General features: G+C 40.1%; 3 protein-coding genes across 3 annotated transcripts in view; 2 read left to right on the top strand and 1 right to left on the bottom strand.

Moving 5' to 3' along the window:
* LOC130206829 (bone morphogenetic protein receptor type-1A-like) overlaps positions 1–5,558 on the top strand; it is a 48,454-nt gene extending 42,896 nt beyond the window's left edge. The window contains exons 9-13 of the mRNA XM_056435014.1: positions 539–731; positions 1,112–1,409; positions 1,511–1,686; positions 2,688–2,818; positions 3,332–5,558. Of these exons, the coding sequence (XP_056290989.1) occupies positions 539–731; positions 1,112–1,409; positions 1,511–1,686; positions 2,688–2,818; positions 3,332–3,457 (924 nt within the window). The 3' untranslated portion in view covers positions 3,458–5,558. The remainder of the gene's footprint in view (positions 1–538; positions 732–1,111; positions 1,410–1,510; positions 1,687–2,687; positions 2,819–3,331) is intronic.
* A 1,568-nt stretch (positions 5,559–7,126) lies between these two features.
* Positions 7,127–9,145, bottom strand: rps27a (ribosomal protein S27a). Its single transcript, XM_056435013.1, has 5 exons — positions 9,081–9,145; positions 8,642–8,696; positions 7,700–7,785; positions 7,459–7,590; positions 7,127–7,325 (listed from the first exon to the last, which is right to left on the bottom strand). Exons 1-5 carry the CDS (start codon positions 9,126–9,128, stop codon positions 7,176–7,178), a joined length of 471 nt encoding a protein of 156 aa, XP_056290988.1. The 5' UTR covers positions 9,129–9,145; the 3' UTR covers positions 7,127–7,175.
* Positions 9,146–9,760: 615 nt separating this feature from the next.
* On the top strand, positions 9,761–18,834 carry LOC130207298 (clathrin heavy chain linker domain-containing protein 1-like). The gene is made up of 11 exons (XM_056435825.1): positions 9,761–9,964; positions 11,371–11,558; positions 12,382–12,470; positions 13,224–13,422; positions 13,568–13,683; positions 14,340–14,439; positions 14,527–14,633; positions 15,013–15,184; positions 15,264–15,466; positions 16,441–16,620; positions 17,781–18,834. Exons 1-11 carry the CDS (start codon positions 9,761–9,763, stop codon positions 17,975–17,977), a joined length of 1,755 nt encoding a protein of 584 aa, XP_056291800.1. The 3' UTR covers positions 17,978–18,834.
* The last annotated feature ends 2,073 nt before the right edge of the window (positions 18,835–20,907 follow it).

Below are 20,907 nucleotides of genomic sequence, written 5' to 3'. Positions count from 1 at the left end.
GACAGGTTCATGTGTTTTCCTCCTGATTCTTCTCAGCTGTATGCAACGCTACAATAATTGAATTTCGGTTCTGGCTAAAAATATATACTTTTTTTTTTAATGCCATTTAACAAAAGAAACCAAAGTTCTTCATGCTACATGAGAAACTATCTAAATAAACAAAAACATGATAATCTCAGTCTTTATTAGAGGAAATTAGCAAATAGTTAAAGGTTGAAATTGACCAGAATATCTTATGTTGGGAAGCAGGAGGAGCCGTAGTTAGCCGGGCTGCAACTAACATCCTAAGTAGGACAATTAATTGATCTGGATTATCGGCTTGACTTCACCTCGGATTGTTAAAGTACTCTAACTTGTTTCTGTGTTGTTTATTTCTCCTTTTCTTTTTTTGGGTGTCGCTGTGTCTTTTCTAATGCTTTTAAACTAAATGTAAAGCTTTAGTTTGAGGTGGAATTATTTCTCTTGTGAACGAAACAAAACGTCCACTCATCATAAAACCTCCTTTGTCTCTCTCTTTGTCTCTCTCTTGGACGCCCAGGTGCAGCGAACAATAGCCAAGCAGATCCAGATGGTGCGTCAGATCGGCAAGGGGAGGTATGGCGAGGTGTGGATGGGCCGATGGAGGGGAGAAAAAGTGGCCGTCAAAGTCTTCTTCACCAGAGAGGAAGCCAGCTGGTTCAGAGAGACTGAGATTTACCAGACCGTCCTAATGAGACATGAGAACATCCTCGGTACCAAAGCACAGCCTTCGCTTTTAATTGCAAACATCAGCTTGAATATCTGAACTGTGAATTTAGAGCGACAGACCAAGACTCGGGACCGATCAATACCTCGATTGATTTATAATCTTGTTGATGATTTAAACTAATGATAGCGAGCGCCGTCATTAGCCGTCTGCTCTGATGTCACACGTGTGTGTGTGTGTGTGTGTGTGTGTGTGTGTGTGTGTGTGTGTGTGTGTGTGTGTGTGTGTGTGTGTGTGTGTGTGTGTGTGTGTGTGTGTGTGTGTGTGTTAGAAAAAGCTCTTAACGATGAATGTTTTCCTTCCATGTTGCATCATCAGTGGAGGTCTGACCTGTCAATCATCTCTTTCTCTTCATGTCGGCCGCAGGCTTCATCGCGGCCGACATCAAAGGCACCGGCGCCTTCACGCAGCTCTTCCTCATCACCGACTACCACGAGAACGGCTCGCTGCACGACTACCTGAAGCTGAGCACGCTGGACACGCAGACCCTGCTGCGGCTGGCGTACTCGGCCGCCTGCGGCCTCTGCCACCTGCACACCGAGATCTACGGCACGCAGGGCAAGCCGGCCATCGCCCACCGGGACCTGAAGAGCAAGAACATCCTGATCAAGAAGAACGGCGCCTGCTGCATCGCCGACCTCGGCCTCGCCGTCAAGTTCAACAGGTGCGCCGATGTCGCGGGTCGCTTTTTGTATCGCCACGTAAACTGCTGTGACCTCGTCACGTGACCGACGGCGCTCTCGTTTTTTCTTTGTGTTGCCACAGCGACACTAACGAGGTGGACGTCCCCCTGAGCACCCGGGTCGGGACGAGGCGCTACATGGCCCCCGAGGTCCTGGACGACAGCCTCAATAAGAACCACTTCCAGGCGTACATCATGGCCGACATGTACAGCTACGGCCTCGTCATCTGGGAGATGGCCAGACGCTGCGTCACCGGAGGTACACACACACACACACACACACACACACAGGTTTTCCCAATGAAGTGCACACTGAGTGTATGTCTGTATATGTTGTGGTTAAAGAGGAAATTAAACACATTAATACAATTTCAAACTATTGTGAGGCAAATCTTTATTAAATCTAGAGATGTAAAAATCTGATAACAATAACGGATCAATAGAAATTTAACTGGAAACTTTTAATCGTTATTGTCATTTTTTGAGCAAAAAAAGCCAAATGTTTTCTGGTTTCAGCTCCTCGGGCGTCGTGATTTTCATTGAATTGTCAAATATTTTGGGCTTTTGGGTAAAATATATATTTTACGGATAAGAGGTTTGAGAATATTTTCAATTTGTAATATGTATTCATTTATTCTTTATTTAATCAAGAAGATAATCTATAGATCAATTGTTATAATGTAAACAAAAAATAAAAAGATACGTCAATTATCAATAATAATTGCTGTTCTGTAAAAGTACTTTTCAGAGTAATTATCCCAAATTAATTATCTGAACACATTTCTGTCCTTTTCTGCGAATGGAGATGATCTGTGGTTTAATCCTGAGCTGTGATTGGCCAGTGAAAACATTCATCTCTCTGGGTTAGCAGTCAGCTGTTTCTCTCTCATGAAATCAGCACAGAGCAGAATGAGTTAGTTTAATAAAGGCAGTGGCTCCACCTGCTGGTGAAAACATGTTCCTGCAGGACGGTCCAGAGCCTCCATTTCCATCTTTACCAAAATATTATTAAAACATTAGTGAAACGTTTTATAATATTAAAGCAGTTCCCAGATAAAAAAATTGACAATTCGGCCAAAATAATAATAATAATAATAGAAAGGATAACTACAACTAAAACTACCAAATGTACAATAAATCTTTGAAGAGCTTATATTAGTGGACATTTTATAAACAAAATAATACAATGAATAATCAACAAGGTAGACGATGAAATGGCAATCGTTTTGTTGTAATATTCTTTTTTGCCTCTCCGCTCAGGTATCGTGGAGGACTACCAGCCGCCGTACTACGAGATGGTCCCGTCTGACCCGTCGTATGAAGACATGCTGGAGGTGGTTTGTGTTAAAGGAATGCGCCCGGCGGTGTCCAACCGCTGGAACAGTGACGAGGTGAGACGACGACGTCCAAAGCCTCAATATATTGTATTTATTGTGACATAATGCGTAAAGAAATCCCAAGCAAATTACAGAAAGATACAATAATATGTTATTGTTTTCATAGAATTAATATAATATTATTACAGCGGCAACTGGGATCGTGAAACAAAAGGCATCACTTGAAAATAGAAAATAATAACTAAGATATAATCAGACCAAGAATATAGTTGCAAATTCATATTCTGTAGCTCGACTTAATTAATAATAATATTACAATTTATATAGCAATTCTGGGTTAAGTGTCTTGCTCAAGGACACATCGACTGGGGCGGGGATTGAACCACCAACCCCCTGATTGAAAGGCAGACCTGCGAACTACGGACCCACAGTCACCCCATAATTAATCTAATTTTCGTTCTTCACTCTTCTGCAAACCATCATGACCTTTACATGTTTGACCTCTTGCCCTGTGAGGGAGGTGTTCCTAACTGTGTGTGTGTGTGTGTGTGTGTGGTATTTCCGCAGTGCCTTCGCGCCATGCTGAAGCTGATGTCAGAGTGCTGGGCTCATAACCCCGCCTCCCGCCTCACCATCCTCAGAGTGAAGAAGACACTCGCCAAGATGGTGGAGTCCCAGGACATCAAGATCTGACCGCCCTCCTCCTCCTCCTTCGTGCCACCTGAACACACTCAACTAACCTGGACCTGCTCAGGCTCAGTGCATCACCCTCTTCATCAGGAGGAGGAAGAGGAGAAGTTGGGAGATAATAATGGACCCATTTCAGGGCTGAACTGCGCATCTCCTCCTTCCTCCATCTTCAGTATGTCTGGAAACAAACATGGAGTCCGTCCTCCTCCTCCTCTTCCTCTGCCCGGTTTGACGCTTTCTGTGAAAGCCAAATGAGACGATGATGGCGAGGAGAGAGGGAGGCTCTCGATGCTCGTTGGGAATGAACACAAATGTTTTATTTTTTTTTTTTAAAGGACTCGTCGAGTTTCAAGACGCTAAAAAAAAAAGCCAATTTTGTTGTTACTTTCTCTTCAGGACCGAGTTCTCCTGCCATATCGAAATATATCTCCACTCTAAAAAGTAGAGTTAATTATATATTAAAAAAAGGTACTATTATAATATGTGACTTTTAATGTGTAAATAAATGTTATTAGATGCCGTGCCTACTCCAGAGAGGCTTTTTTGTAAATCACCAGAACACTATGCTGCAGTGGTGTTGACGTCCAGCCGACTCCAGGAGACGACGATGGAGTCACTACGGAGACGTCTGCCGTCCTGTCCGTCTGTCCACGTCCCGGCTGTCTGTCTGGAGATTGATCAGTGATGTAAAGAGGTTGAGCTGCTCTGGTGTCACAAAGAAATCTGATTGGTTGAAGTTTAAACCTCAGTGGGAGGAGCCTAATTGATCAGAGTGCCAAAGGAGAAGCTAAGTCCCGCCCCTTCCGCTGTTTATGCAAAGATATTGTTTAAAGTTGGTCAACGGCAAGAGAATAATTGTTTTGATGCAATATTAATTAAGTATTTTCACAGTTCAATAGTTTTACTACAAAATTAGACTTTCTTGCTGTAATAAATGTACATTATGTGTAATTCACGGCACAATTCATAAAGATTCTGTCTAACCGGTTACTACTTTATGTTTTCCTAAATAAAGTCCTGTACGACTAAGAAATTGAAAGATTTGCAATATAACTTGAATCTTTTATTCATTAAGTTTATTTCGATTTTTAATGAGACGAATGTTCGATACCTCCTGGAATGTCAAAAATAAACGACTGCTTAAACGTTAAAATTAAAAAAATGTAAACCTTTTAAAAGCCAAAGGATGATATGCAGCAGGATGGAAGGGACATCATTAAAACCATTAAATAAATAAAAAATTCTATATTAACTTTTGGCTCCTCCCACTCAGATTTCTTCCGGATTTACGATAGATTTATTTCAATTATCCTCTATTTTAATGCATTAAAGGCGTTACTTCAGTTGCATTTTGGGACTAAACCTTCTTATTAATATTATTTGGGAAACCAGTCCAGAACGGATTAGCCTAGTTTAGCACAAAGATTGAAAGCGAGCGGAAACGGTTAGCTTTGCAACATAACATTTAATATCTCTAAATATTGTGGATTGATGTTTTATTCGTTGTTTTTTTGGGGAATCTGTTTAGAAACCAACACATACAATTAGACATTTTAGCAGCAGTTAGCATTTGAGCTAAGCTAGCAGCTTCCCCATACTTACAGTATTTGTGCTAAGCTAAACACCCTGGACCTAAAATGTTGTATTGTTCCTTTTTAACTGTTGCGTGTTCTCTCCTCAGTGTGCGCGTGTGTGTATGTATGAAGCTAACGGATTATACAGTTCACACATTTAAGAGCAGTGACTTTAGTGTTTTTCTCTGTAATAAATATGCAAGGAAAGTCCCCGTATAGGAATAATCTCTGATGTAAATGTGTTGGTGTTTTGTACAGCATCTGGTTCAGTGCCTTGAGTTTACCAAGGAAATGAAAAACTCTGTATACAGTCTGTCCAATGTAATGATTTTTAAGTAAATAACCTTATTTTAGTACACAAACTGTTCTTTCACTTGTGGTTTATTTATTATTTAGTATTCCTTTGAAGCAATTTGGTAACTCAACCAGATGGTCAAATCTACATTATTTTAATGATATTGGCAAAACAATTTGTACTAGCTGTTATTTGAAGCCAGTTAAGATATGACTTTAAAATTGCAGTCAAATGATTTGTATTCCTCATTTTAATTTCCTTAAAAGAAAGTTACATGAAACGAACACACAGAACATGTTGAACCTGAAACAAGTTAAAACCATATTTAACTGGTAAAGTTCCAGACATCATTGTATAAATTATAAGTGTTCATATTTTAATAAACCATCTCCCCAAACATTTGTATTGGCCCACATTTAAAAAAAAAAAAAGTACATGGGCGGATTGCAACATTGATGTGACTTTTAAAACCTGAACATCTCCACCTGCTGGACAAATGCATAAACTGCACCTTAAACAACCAGGTGGGAAATGTGCAGATGTCTTCAAACATCAGGAATGATCGTCCATTGAAGATCGCCTTTACATGCTAGACATGTACGAGGTTTTTGCAATTAGTTTAATGGTGAAAATTATTTGGAGACTCAGGCGTTAAGATCAACTTCGCTAATCTTAGGTATACATTAGTCCAGGGTTTTTCCTGGGTCAAAATGGGTCTTCGGCGCTCCCAAAAAAATGTATGCGCGCACAGCGCGCAGCATCTGTTCATGCACGTCGGGCTGTTGAGTAAGTTATCAGCAGCTGGCCGCTCTATCAATTCGTGCACCTCACAGTTGCGTATTGATAAGACACGCTTATCAACTCCAGTGTTTCCCCTACCATTATAACAGCGTGAAATCTCCGCCCGCCATCCTATAATTTTCGTCGTCCCCCCCGTCAACACTTCTCGGCTCGCGCGCATCACGGCTTCGATGCCGGCGCGCACAGATCCGCGCACACGGGTGAGCACACTCACTAGCACCCCGCCCCCCCGCCCCCCCTGTCAGTCCGTTAACAACTCATTTCGGCTCGCGCGCGCCAGAGCTCCGATGCCGGCGCGCGCCTCGCTCAGCCGTGATGCGCGCACACAGGTGTGCTGTTAAATTAAGTTTAGGGCACCAACATGGCTAGCGGCACTAGTCCCGCCCCCCTGAATCTGTAAACCTAGGGGAGACACTGAACTCGATTACTATTGATCAAAACAGAACGAGGGTTCGGCTGTAGCCGACTTGAAACATACTATTGAGAACATATTCGCTGACATGCACGGGATGAACACAGGTTTTTTTTCCCATCGCGGACCTTTTTGCCTTAGCCGCCCAAATGTTCTCTATGCAGGAAAAACCCTGTCATGAGTCCCTGACTTACAAATGGATAAATGAGGATAAGTGCAAATTGCCGATTCATGTAGAAATTTAGGACGACCGAGTAAGAGGATTTGCATCACCAACGTTCTAAGACAGTCGGTCCTCACGTAGAAACTTTCCAGCAGCAACGTTTTGTTGGTTTCTATGAAATACGGCAAAACTTTAAGTCGACACCAAAGTATTCAGCTTTTTCTTTGAACCAGAAAGGTTGGAAATGTGCATTTTGCTTAAATTGACTTGACGTTTGACAATATCCCTGGGAATCTATTCATGATTAGCTACAATGTCAGAAATGTATAGCCGCTATATTTAAAACCACTTAATTTACAGATCGTTTGTAAAGACTTTGGATGGAGAATGTTTTTAACAGTTCAATTAAAAAGCTTCAGAGAAAACGGTCAGTTGGGTCAAAACATTGCCATCTTTATTAACACCAGTCAGTTGGTCTATTTGTCCTCAGGCTTGTTGAAGCAGTAGGTGAGGCAGCACTTGCCACAGTAGTGACGGTCGAAGTGGCTCGCCATGAAAACACCAGCGCCGCACTCGTCGGCGGGACACTCGCGCCTCAGTCGGTGGATTTTACCGTTCTCGTCCACCTGCATAAGACAAAAAAGCACGAGTTACGAAAGAATAAAAGTTTTACAAAGTATTTCAGATGTTGCATCTTTAAATATCTTCCGTTGCATAAAACCTCTAATGTTTTCGTTTCGAGGTATTTTTTTACCGTACCTTGTAGTACTTGAGCACAGCGAGCTTGACCTTCTTCCTCTTGTGCTTGTTCTTCTTGGGGGTGGTGTAAGACTTCTTCTTCCTCTTCTTAGCACCACCACGCAGCCTCAACACCAAGTGCAGGGTGGACTCCTGAAGAGAAGAAAAGTTAACAACAGTCAACACTAAAAAAACAGATATCTAAATATAAAAATATAGAAAACGATTTAAAGTGTGAAGAGGTCTTCTGTGCCCCGCTCACCTTCTGGATGTTATAGTCGGACAGAGTGCGTCCATCTTCCAACTGCTTTCCAGCGAAGATCAACCTCTGTTGATCTGGAGGGATCCCTGTGGAGCATCAAACAAAACACACGTCAACACATGATACAAATGGGAATTATTCAGCTTCAGAAAAAATGGATTTACATACAATTTCCAAAAGTGTTAACCCATACTGTAGAAATGTTTTACGCAACAATTTTTGTTTTGCTACTGAATATTTATCTCAATTTTACAATGAAGATAAATATTTCGTCCTAAAATCATTCATTACATGTTTAACGCAACAACATAATGCCCATATAGTGTTAACTTCCTTTGTGGCTTGTTATCCAATCTCTATTTTCCTGTGACACCCATTTCTAGTTAGTCATTTCTCATAAATGATTGACAAACTGTTCAAACGCTCAGATCTGTATTTATATTTCAGTGGAGCTCTCAAAGTTTCAAAAGATTGCAAAATAGACTGACTGAATTTAACTCTGTGCAACTTCCATGCCCTTTAACAAAAACACAATTTATGTAACCAATGCTACAAATTGAGACATTACAAAAAAGTTACAATTTAAGTTGATTAATACTCAAGATGATCTATTATCAAACTAACAGTTTATCAGGGACGTGACAGGTTGACTAGGTTTAAATGGTGGTCAAGGCTTTTTTAAAGATGCAACACCTGAAACAGTAACAATTGTGATAGCTATCAATGAATCAGACAATAAGTAGTTAATTTCCAAAAGGCAAAAGTTGCCTCTTTAAATTTTATCTTGCCCAAAACCTTAAAAGGTGCTTAAGAGTATTAACAGAACTGTCCAGCAAAAGTACAAATTACATTTGTATTAGTTAGATTCCTGTAACCGTTTTTTCGTCCATAATAAGGAGCGAGTTATTTGCCACAAAAACAATAACGTTATAAATAACTCACCCTCTTTGTCTTGGATTTTGGCCTTGACATTTTCGATAGTATCTGAAGGTTCAACCTGTGAAAAAATAAAAGAGAAGACATGTCAGCCATGACACCTTCTTCCGGTCAACGCTGCAATCAAATGTGGGCTAAGAGTGGAAACTTGTTCTCATCAATAAAATATATCGTGGAAAATTGGTCAATTTAAAATCTGCACGTGTTTACCGTGCTCTGCGTAACTGCTAGCTTAGCCACCTAGCTTCTACTATACGCTACGACGGTGCAAATCATCCACTTCAGCGATGTTTAAAAACGCGTACGCACCGTATCAGATTGAGTTAGGAAATAATGGGGTTAATATTATGTGTAAATCTTGGCATATTGGATAATTGTTCATAAAACTCGAAGTAGCAGCAGCCATTGAACGCCACATCACCCCACCGCAGCCCGGCTCACTCACCTCGAGGGTTATGGTCTTCCCCGTGAGGGTTTTGACGAAAATCTGCATCCTGGCGTTCAACCCACCTACACGGGAAAACACATAAGCGTTATGATTTGTTACTGATGCAGAAATGTGCTCGTTTAAAACGTTATTTTATGATAATAGTTCGGTTTAAACACAGAGCACGATCTTACCACTGGTACAGTCCTAATGGCGGATCATGAGAAGAGGGCTTTCGAAAGCGAGCAATGGGGTTTCCTGCCCGCGTTTGCACGGGGTGGGTAGCCCGTCAACAGCGCCTGATCGAAATTATTAACCAAATTCCGATTTTGTTTTCTTCTGTGTGACCTTTTGTCCATCGTATCGACAATAACGTTTGTCTAAACATGAACATTGTCGAGAATATTATACTTTAAAACTGTCCTAAAAATAAAACATAATTTCCCAATTACACTTTCACGGTAACCATGGCAACGCAAGTCAAAGTTAGCTAACAGCTAGCTAGTACCGAAATGATCTCCAAATATGTTACGTCTTTTTGTCAACTTTATCATTATTTCAGTTTGTATCAGTCCACATTTTTATAGAGGCCTGTTTAAAAAGGAAACAACTAAATGCTCAACTAAAACATCTCAAACTAAAACTTCATTTCCAAGGTAATATAAAACTAATTACGTGTATGAAAAAAAATCCTAACAATGTCTGAGCCACGAAACTCCATCGGTTCATCTTCAAGAACAGAAGAAAGATGGTCAACGCCGGACATTTTGATTTCTGAGAGCGATGAGAAGTTTTTCCGATCTCTGGATGAGTTTGTCGAACAAGAGAAACGGTGCCTCCGGTGTCCGGAGAAGGGACCGGACGACCTCCGGTACACCGTCTACCGTCAAGTGTTTAATAAGGTATTAAACGTGAAGTGATTTAATGTAAATGTGTTTAACGTGAAGGCGTTTAATGTAAATGTATTTATTATGAAGTGGTTTAATGTAAATGTATTTATTGTGAAGGGGTTTAATGTAAATGTATTTATTGTGAAGGGGTTTAATGTAAAGGTGTTCAACACGAAGGTATTTAATGTAAAGGTATTTAAAGTGAAGGGATTTAATGTCTACAGGTCAGTAGATTTACTAAGATAATCTAACTTAATTAGTTAACTGTAACTCCTAAAGTACAATTTTTAGTTCCTTTATTTGTTTTAAGCTTTAGTCACATTTCAAATTATTAAAACATAATATTATAAAACGTAAATTATGACATTAATATAAATTAAACTACCCAGAAGTATCTAAAGGGGTTTACATTGGTTATACATTTTCCAGTTGCATTAGTGATGAACCCATGACTGCATCAATTATGATCTTAAATATTTTGGTCAATTCAATATGTTACAATGTACTATGCTAATACTAATAAGTAATTTGACTTCAAAAGGAGTATTTTTACACTTTAGTATTGTTACTTTTACTCGTGTAAAATACCTAAATACTTCTTCCACCACCGATGAATACCACCATCTCTATTTTGGAAAGGGGTGATTGTATCTAATGTTTTAAGAGCCTTGTTTCCATAAATGATGACTCTATTCTAAATTATAAGCTTGATATTTTGTGCTACTTTAGACTTCAACTCCATAACATGTTGGATTGTACTTCTGGCTCCACTAAATGTTATGATGCTAATACTGTATAGTATTCTACACTGTGGTATTGCGAATTTCACGTCAGTAACACCCTGACTTAACTGCAGTTAAAATCAATACAATTTGAAATCAACCATTCTGTATAACTTTTGATGCTTTAAATGTACTGTACTTTTAAAATATGAATATTTGTACATATTGCTGAGTACTACTTCCATCGATGTTTGTCTTTGTATGACTTGTTTTGGCTGTATAATAATAATAAAAAGAGTTCAGGTACTCTACTACATCTTAGAGGGAAATATTGTACTTTTTATTGCACTTCATTTATCTGACGGATTTAGTTATTTTTAGATTCAGATTATTAGGATACAATATAATCGACTAATACATTATGATGTATTATTATAAATTAAGTTACCCAGCAGTTTATCAAATTAATATTAATTATTCCTAATCTAAGTTGATATTATTCTGAAATGGACCATTGTTCAAACTACGTACTTTACTTGTAGTACTTTTATTTTAATAAGGTTTTAATTACACTTTTACTTCTAACTTGTGGGTATTTTCAAAACTGTTGTATTACTATATTGCTGACATTTGATTATTGGGTTTGTACCTCTGATTCTGACTCGGCTTCTCTCTTGTTATTTTTGTTTCCTACAGGTTATTCGACGAGCAACGGGCTATAAGAGACTTCTGCTGAGCATAAAGGCGGAGTATGATGATGTAATCAGGGCGCTGCAGGGGAAGGATGATGAGGCCAGGGCGGCTCAGAGGACTCTGGCAGCCTCGACGTCACTCTCGAAATCATCAATAACCTGCCAGAGACGAGCCGACCAACTGAGGGAGAGGTGCGTGCTATTGTGCTATGTTTGTGAGGACATTTCATCCACTTCTCATTTCTTGAGAAGGATAGCGAGGGTTTAAACGTCATGGCGAGGGTTTAAAGGTCATATTTTAGAATCTTACTATGGGTTATGAGTTCCTACATGAAGACACACTTAAACAGTTTGAGTTATTTCAACTGAGCTATATCTGTAATTATAATTGTCAACTAATTGATTATTGGATTATTGCCTACCTGTATATATTGTTGGGAAGTACAATTTTAAGCAAAACATCATGTTTTATAAACTCTTCCTATGTTTTTTAATGTAAAAACCTTGATTTAGGATGCAAATAAAAGGCTCAATTTAAGTACACATGTAGTATTTTTTTACAAATACAAATACATCTGTTCAAACCAAACCAGAACACACCCGATGAAGCAGATACGCTCCATTTTTGTGGTTTCTTTTTCAGAAACTTTAACTTAGGTGCCTATTTAGTCATGAATATTTAATGTTATTTAATAGAACCTAAGATGTGGAACCCCCATTATCATGGGCTTTAAGGTTCTGTGTGTGTGAAATAGTGAACAGGTGTATATACAATATAAATTTTTTTTTTTATGCATACTATTTTTTGAGATCCATTATGTTTTATACATGTTTTATTATGCATCATGCCTGCCTTTTTAAAACAATTACAATTAAAAAGCTAAACCTTTTCGCGGGAATTCCTGATAGGACGGCAATGTTTGACAATCTAGTTTGCGTGAGGGATTGTTGTGAGGCTTTAAACATAACTCACCATCCATTTTCTGACCGCATTCCTCTCCTTGATTTTTTCCAGAATCGGTGTAATTCAGAGGGACACAGCAGAACTTCAAGAGGAGATGAAGAGACAGAAATCATCTCAAGAGCAGAGCACATGGATACCTGGTACCACTGATATTTATACTCAGGCCAGATTGCTTAGATTAATGTGTTGTACATGGGTTGCATACGGTTTGTATTTATATTTTGGTAGACAATTCGTTCTACAGTGATAAATTGATTTCTCCCGATATATTTGCATGAGAATAGATAGTAGTTTATAGTTGATAGTTTTTATAGTAGTAATAGTTTATGGTCCATGCAATGTTGTCTGCATGAAAACAAAAACAGACATATTGTCCATGTTCACTTATCATTCAGTTGACAGCATTGTTTCTAGAGACACAAATTTACTACAAATAGACACACAATGATGCCATAGAGATGCCAAACTACTCTATAAAGACACAAAACGAGAGAAAAGGCACTTTGAAAGAGGTGTTGTGCCTAAAACTGCCGTGGTGTTAGAACTTTGGCTGCTTAAGACACAGTTTCAGTCTCAAGATTCAAGATTCAAGGATGTATTTGCCATTTGTGCCTCGACCAACAGTCCTGACCCATTGCAAATCTAGTGCAGGGCTCTCCGAGTCAACAGTTTAGAAATAACACGATAATAAGAAAGAAAAAAATACAAAAGATAAAAGAAAACACCATACAGAAGATGGTAATATGTATAGGAACAAGACAGGTGCTAATATGTACAGTCTGAATGTCTTTTAGGAGAGGTTGTCTCACAACCTGCCCAGAATGAGAGTGAAACACTGCATCATCTCTTGGAAAACACCCATGTTTTAACCTCACATCCGTCTCGTCTCCCAGGTTTGACGGTAGCGAACTCAGAGGACCCGGAGGCTCTGGACGCACACCTGAAGCATCTTGAATCCCAGAGAGCTGCTCTACTGGACAGGAAGACTCACTGCGTCTCTCTGGAGGTCAAAGCTGAGCTGGACGCCAAGTTGCAGACCGCCAAGGACCACAGAGACCAGCTGGACACCAAGAACTACCAACTGAAAGTCCTGTGAGAGCTCATGTTTAAATGGAGCCGAAGAACCGGGAACACATTTACAACAGTCACACATTTATACCTACAGAAGGACGCTTGTTGAGCAGCCTGTCGTCAATATTCTCCAAATGCATGATCATGTTGTTCTGTCTGTCCGCAGATACAAGCGTCTGAGATTAGTGTCTGACTGTCTGTCCAGCTGGGAGGGCGAGAGTCAGCAGGTTCCCCTGGAGGAACTCTTGGGTTCCACCCTGGAGAACATCAGACAGACCAGCGGTGAGACGCTGCTCCACACCAAAAACATCTTGGGGATTCATATTCATGGGTATCATGAGAGCAAGGCATCGGATTACATCTGTGTAATCTAATGTCGATCAACCAATAGAAGTTGACCCAATGACATGGGATCACAGCCTCTCATTTGCATAAAGACACATGAAATGCATGAAGAAATGTATAAATAACATTATAGAGATAAATAGATAAAAATATTAGTTTGTGGAAATAAATTGAAAGGAAAATATATAAAATATATTGTAATATATGTATTTATATATGTGTATATATTTACACATATATATATATATAAATGCATCTATAAAAAATTAATAAACATATTTTAAAATACAGTTGAAACCAAAATAGGTACATTAAAAGTTAGGGGGAAAAAAGATAAGTGAATTAAATTTATATATATTAATACAAAGGTGAATAAATAAATAAAAACATTTCAATAAATTTCAATTGTTCCAACTCCCAGTGAAATTTTACGTCATTTACATGAAAGTTATATTCATAACTATCAAAACCTGCCTTGATATTTGTTATGTGTCGCGTCTGAGCCAACACTCAGGCCTTAATAAAAAAAATCTGAGGTAAAGTGAAGTGGTAACATTAAATGTATTTTATAGTGACACATCTTCATCCTGCAGTCACAGAGGATGAAGGCCGCAGCATCGACGTCCAACTGTTGGAGCTCAAAGAGCCGAGCCCAGCCGATGAGTCTGAACTCCTGGCGGTTTACCTGAACAGGTGCTGCATTCACAGACAAATTCCTGATCAGTTTATCTGAACTCTGCAGATTCTCTGAAGCCTCTATTCTCTTTTTCTGCCCACTAGGTTCGTTGAGCTCTTTGATTCGGCGCAGTACGAGGAAGCTGCTCTGGTCGCTGCTCGCTCTCCTCGAGGAGTTCTGAGGAACCTCGACACCATGGAGATGTTTAAAGGTGGGAAACCGACGTACCATTAGTTGACTTGAACGCCCAAATTTGAGTGAAGTTTCTTTACTTTTTGAAAAGACATTTTTAAGATGTAACACATGTGTCCTGTCGGGAGGATCTCCCTTCGAGACTGTTAGTCCAAGGAGAAGAGAGCCTCTTCTGTTATTAAGCCAACAACTGAAATGACACCATTAGAACATAAATCCCACATTTGTCTAGCTTGTCTATGATTTTCTTAATTCTTGACATTTTTTCTATTTCACTGCCAATAAAACGGATGCCCTCCAGACCTCCAAGAGCTGAACGAGACAGAGTTTGTTTCTGTTTATTGGTTCCTGATTGTTGTTAAAACACGTCTTCCTGAACACCTGCGTCTCTCTCCTAGGTGTAAAGGGCCCCCCGGGCTCTCTCCCCCCTCTCTTCCTCTTCCTCCATGCTCTACTGGTGTCCGTCCCGGACGGTGACGAGCTGCCGGCCGCTCTCTCCCTGCAGCTCGTGCTCTGTTCCCTGCAGCAGGGCGCCACGCAGCTCATCACACACGGCGTCAACAACAACAAGTAAACGCAACCGGTTTCTTTTTCTTTTTTGGCGATCAGCTGCTGCTGCTCGGCTCTTGACAGTCTTTTATTCCCGCAGACTGACCTTCTCTGAGGATATGGGCGACATCCTGACTGAGCATGCTCAGAAGAACCCCGGCGTGGCTGACCTGTGTCTGGCGTTGGCCACCACCGTCTACGCGGCCTGCAGGCTGGACAGGAAGATCGCACTGAGTCTCTGCAGGAGAGGCTTCATCCACAGCGCTGCCGAGTTCATGAGCCATAGCCAGGACCTCACAGCTGGTCTGTGTTTGTGTGTTTGTTTTACCTGATTTACCACCTTGGTGACGACATTCCTGCAGTGTGAGGACATTTTGGTTCAGTTGTTGCGATTTTAAAGGACTGTTTGGTTTGTTCTTTGACTTGGTTTCAAGGTTCCGGTTAGATTAAAATGGAGGTGATGGGGTTGGAGGATTAAACTGACATTCAATTCAATTCAATTCAATTCAGTTCATTTGTATAGCCCAATATAACAAATTACAAATTTGTCTCGGAGTGCTTTACAATCTGTACACATAGACATCCCTGCCCCAAAACCTCGCATCGGATCAGGAAAAACTCCCAAATATCCCTTCACGGGGAAAAAAGGGAAGAAACCTTCAGGAGAGCAACAGAGGAGGATCCCTCTCCAGGATGGACAGATGCAATAGATGTAATGTATACAGAAGGACAGATTTAGAGTTAAAATACATTCAATGAATATGACAGAGTGTATGAATAGTTCATAGTAGGCATATTCCACGATGGAGACCTCCACGATCCATCAGGCAGATGGAGGTAGAGAGGAGGAGTGGGCGGAGTCTCAAAAGTGGCGGAGTCTCATTGAGATTGTGTTACTGCCAGATGACTGAGAGAGCTACTCTTTATATTGTAACGGTCTCTTGTGCATTTAGTCTGTAGAAAAGTCCTCTTTACCAATCGATGTTATTTTGCATGAGGGTTAGGTCTGTGCGTTTGGAACAAAACACTGTACAACAGTTCAACCAGAGAGACAACGGAAAGGGAAATTCCACAATAATGCAGACAACATCAAGCTGTAATTATCAGGTGTTCTTCTGGGGCCCAAACTATTTCATATATTTCAAAAGGGAAAAAACAACAACACCAGATTTTGAAAATGTCATCGTCAAACTGTCCTCCCGAATATAGAAAGACAAATGTTTTTTCTTGCATAACTTATCCAATAATTAGTTGTTGAATCTCTCTCTCTCTCTCAGAGGACTGTATGCAGGTTCTGTCTCTCTCGCCCAGCCTCTCCCTCCTCCAGCTGTTGACAACGCCTCAAGAGGGCCAGGCCGCCATCTTGTCGGTGGGCGTGACCTGTTACACGCTGCTGGCTGACCCTCAGCAGCAGCTCGCTCTGCAGCTCCTGGACAGCTTTGTCAGCAAAGGACAAGGTAAACACCAACTGTCAGCAGTAACACCAACGCAGTTCTGATGCAGTGTGTTTGTGTCCTGACTCCCAACAAATGCTGCCGCAGTGCAATATCTTGGCAACAAGTTGTTTTAACATATACCTGTTTAGACCATCTCCTATCTCAAAAACACAGAAACACTTTGGGGCCAGATTTTATTCATGAATCTACAAACAAACAGAAATATGCAAACGCTTACCTTCATCCCGATTCATAAAGCTGCACAGACGCCGGATTCTGTTTAAAAAATGTAAATTATGGTGGAACTGGAAGCATCACCACAAGCCTCATTTCCTCTCCCACAGTGAGCCATGAATGGAAGTAGAAACGCAGCCAAACAATATATACACAGTGGGTACGGAAAGTATTCTGACCCCTTTAAATTTGTTCACTCTTTATTTCATTGCAGCCATTTGCTAAAAACCAAAAAGTTCATTTTATTTCATTTTACGACCATGTAATATTTCATAACATAACATTTGCAAAAAATTCTACATTTCTGTTTTTTTCTGTCTAGATGGGGTGCTGAGTGAACATTAATGAGAAATAAAATGAACTTTTTTGATTTTAGCAAATGGCTGCAATGAAACAAAGAGTGAACAATTTAAACGGGTCTGAATACTTTCCGTACCCACTGTATGTATATATTATTTGCATATTGATACTCATTAGACCTGAACAACAAATAAGACACTTTTGAGGTTCTCCAACAGAACAGGTGTCATAATATTGCACAGTTGTGGGTATTTATAGCGCCTTAACCACCGGTGCTAACAGCTTGTCAGAGCCCAATATAAATATAAATGTGCCACAGTCCACGTATGTTCTGTGCTTTAACAAATGTCCTTTTTAAACAACTATTAATTATCACTTTGTTTTCATGCATGTTGCATCAGAATATTTTGTAATTTAGCTAGATTTCAGCTCTAGTCATTGTAATACAGGGAAGTCTGATAAATATTATGACAATACGAATGTGTTTTGCAAATTTTTATAAAATAAGTTTCTTGAAAGTTATTTGTACAAAATGTAATGAAGATGTCGGTTTTGTGGTTTTCCACATTGAGCCACAACGGGACAAGAAAGATGGATCCTCCATCTGACCTGTGTCTCGGCCCCACCGTGTGTCTCGGTCCTCTCAGGGGTTTTGGAGGAGGCGATCCTGCAGGACAGCAGCTCTTCAGTGGACCTTTGGACTGCCGTGGCTTCTCTGTGCTCTGAGCTGAACCGGGCTGACCTGAGCCGCGCCATCCGGTCCATTCTCCTGAACCAGAGCGGGACCAGAGTCCTGTCCCCGGACCTGGAAGGAGCCCGGCTCATGGATCACGTCTTCCTTTGAAAAATGAAGCTGAAAGGTAGAATAATCATAAACAGGCTTGTTTTTAGTTCTTTAAACAATCACAATAATCTAGGGCGGCGCTAAAGTCCCACATTGCACAAAAGTAGAACGGCAGAATGAAGGAGCTCATTTTTAGGTGTAAATGTGCTTTTTACAATTATTCTGTGCCCATTTTGGTAATCCCATTCACAGACATTTGATTCTTCAGTTATCTAGGAGACCTTTGACCTTTGATTTTTTCTTTGTTTCAGTGAGATGACTCAGGTAAAAATCTGAAGTAGTGGCGGCTGACAGACAGCAGGTGGCGACCAGATTCACAAACTCAAATTAAAATGGCCTTCAAACACTCATATGCAGAGGTGGAGCAATGAGAATCATAGTTTACTTATAAAGCACCTTTAAAGCAAGCACAACATTGTTAAAATTATAATGTGTCCTAATGCAACTCTCTTGTAGATCTTCATTTATCTCATAAATTCAAGAAACTTCCGGATCATGCTTCTACTTTTCCCAGAGTTTGATGAAAGAAACCTTCTATGAATGAAATACTACAAAAGAGTAAAAGCTAGTAGTACCAGTGACCTGGAAGCAGTAGTCAATACCACAGTAATACCACAGTGTTGAAACACTATATGACAAGTTAACGACCTGCATTCAAAATGTTACTCAAGTAAATAATACTATAAGAATATAACATATTTACAAAGTACCAAAAGTACAGAATTGTCCACTAACAGATTACTAGGTGGTAACAGATGATAACATGTAACACCATCGTCATCATGTATTATTTCATGTTAAATGTAATATGTTAGTTGCAGGGCTCTCAAGTCTCACGCATTGAGCGTGAGACTCATGCATTTCGGTCTTAACTCACGCACTCCCGCCACACATCGTATTTCTCACGCTGAAAAAAACTCTCGGCTATTTAATGCTTGAATGCAGGGGTGCTCAATACGCCGATCGATAGGTCGATCGCGGTCGCTGCAGAGCTCCGACACCGGTCTGCGCGCATCCGGACGGAGCAAAACAATAGTCACTAGCCCCAAAACTTGAGAGCCCTGTAGTTGTTGTTGCTCATGCTAGCAGTTGCTAATATGCTAATTCGGGAAAACGGTGATCACTGCCGTGAAAAGTGGCATAATTAAATAATTACGGACTCTCGATTAAATTCACTTTGAAATTATTTATTTATTTAACCGCTTACAAAATTTGCCACCTGACTAAGTCTATTCTTTATTTGTTTGTAATATGTAATGGAACACAATTCAGAAATAACGTCAGCCCAGAGCATGAAATACAACAAAAAGATAAAGGAAACTATAATGTCATGACTTCTCTCCCTTGCCGCTGGTTGAAAACATCCCGTTTATTAAAGCTGTTTATAGCTGGAGTCAATGAGACTGCGGAGCTCTAAATCACAGACTGTTTGCAGTGTGTGTTTAATGAGGCAGATAACGAGCAGGTAGATGGAGGGTTCTCAACAAACAGAGACATCACCTGTATCCGGTCAGACAGCATCACTGCTGAAAGAAAAATACTTACACCACAATAGTCTGTTACAAGTTAAAGTCTTGTATTTAAAATCCCTTGTTGACTAAATTAACTCTTAAATCCTAGTGGATTATCATCAGTGGAGAGTGGCGCGTTAAAAGTAAACGCGTACTGTAATCCTACTACTTTAGCGGTAACGAGAGTGTAACGAAGTTTTTTAAATCAACTAACGCAGTTACAGTTACTGAAATTTAAATGAGTTCGTTACTCTTCTCTTTCTTTGAAAAATGAACACTTGCAGACAAGAAGAACAAGCTAGGCTACTTTTGCTTCTGATCTGACATCATCGGACCTTGGTGGCGCAATGATATTGTAACGTCTCGGACGTTATGGACTGATGACACGGAGACGGGACGACGTTATATTCCTCCCTTGGTTCACCACCACAACCACCCAACTTTCCGTTTTCGACACAGGTTACCCCTCCTCTCCTCCGCCAATCACAGGCACACCCTCTCCTCCTCTACTCCGCCACGCCCCTCGCAGCCCAGCACGGTGCCACACACACACCACATTGACAGCCCAGTGTGCCAGGGGCGTCGGTTTTTTTGCTGGTTGAATTTTTTTGTCGCTTGGTCGGGTAGACCTATTTTGCATGCAAATTACATGAAGATCAGTACAGCACACGCCTACCCCCCTCCCCCCCAATTATATGCAGCAACCTCACTTTGTTTTTTTTTTTAATTTTTGTTAATACTTGTAGCCAATCACTTTTTTTTATTTGGGCCTAATGTGGGTAAAAGAAACCACAAAAGATTTTGCTTGATTTGAAGGGTTGTTTGTGTTGTGATTGTCTACAAATAGTACAAACATATGTTTATTGTGTTTGACTGTTCATGACAAACAAAAAAAAAACATAAAAAAAAAAAAGTTACTTTTCTATACTTAAATTATTACTATATATGTAGTAGTAGTAAAATGTAAATAATTTTTAAAGTAACTAGTAACTATAACTAATTACTAATTTTCAGTAACTTGCCCAACACTGATTATCATAATACACTAAAATGTGACCCTTAATATAGCTAACATAACCCCAGTTTAATACTAATCTGAACCAATACGTCCTCATAAGAATAGCAGCATGCCACGAGTCCTCACAAGTCCAACTAACCCGACGACACACACACACACACACACACACACACACACACACACACGCTCGGCGGGTCACACAGAAGAGGCTTTGTGTGAGCTGTAGGCCTGAATCTATGAATGAAACTACACACACACACACACACACACACACACACACACACACACACACACACACACTGAGCAAACACACTCCCACTAGTCTATAAACTGAGGTTGACTGTTTACCCAGCATCCTCTCTGTCTCCTCTTTAAAAGTGAGGAAATGAAGCTGTAAACTC

The sequence above is a fragment of the Pseudoliparis swirei genome, chromosome 17, assembly GCF_029220125.1.
Source record: "Pseudoliparis swirei isolate HS2019 ecotype Mariana Trench chromosome 17, NWPU_hadal_v1, whole genome shotgun sequence".
In the NCBI taxonomy this organism is placed as follows: domain Eukaryota; kingdom Metazoa; phylum Chordata; class Actinopteri; order Perciformes; family Liparidae; genus Pseudoliparis; species Pseudoliparis swirei.
This window is presented reverse-complemented; position numbering and strand designations above follow the sequence as displayed.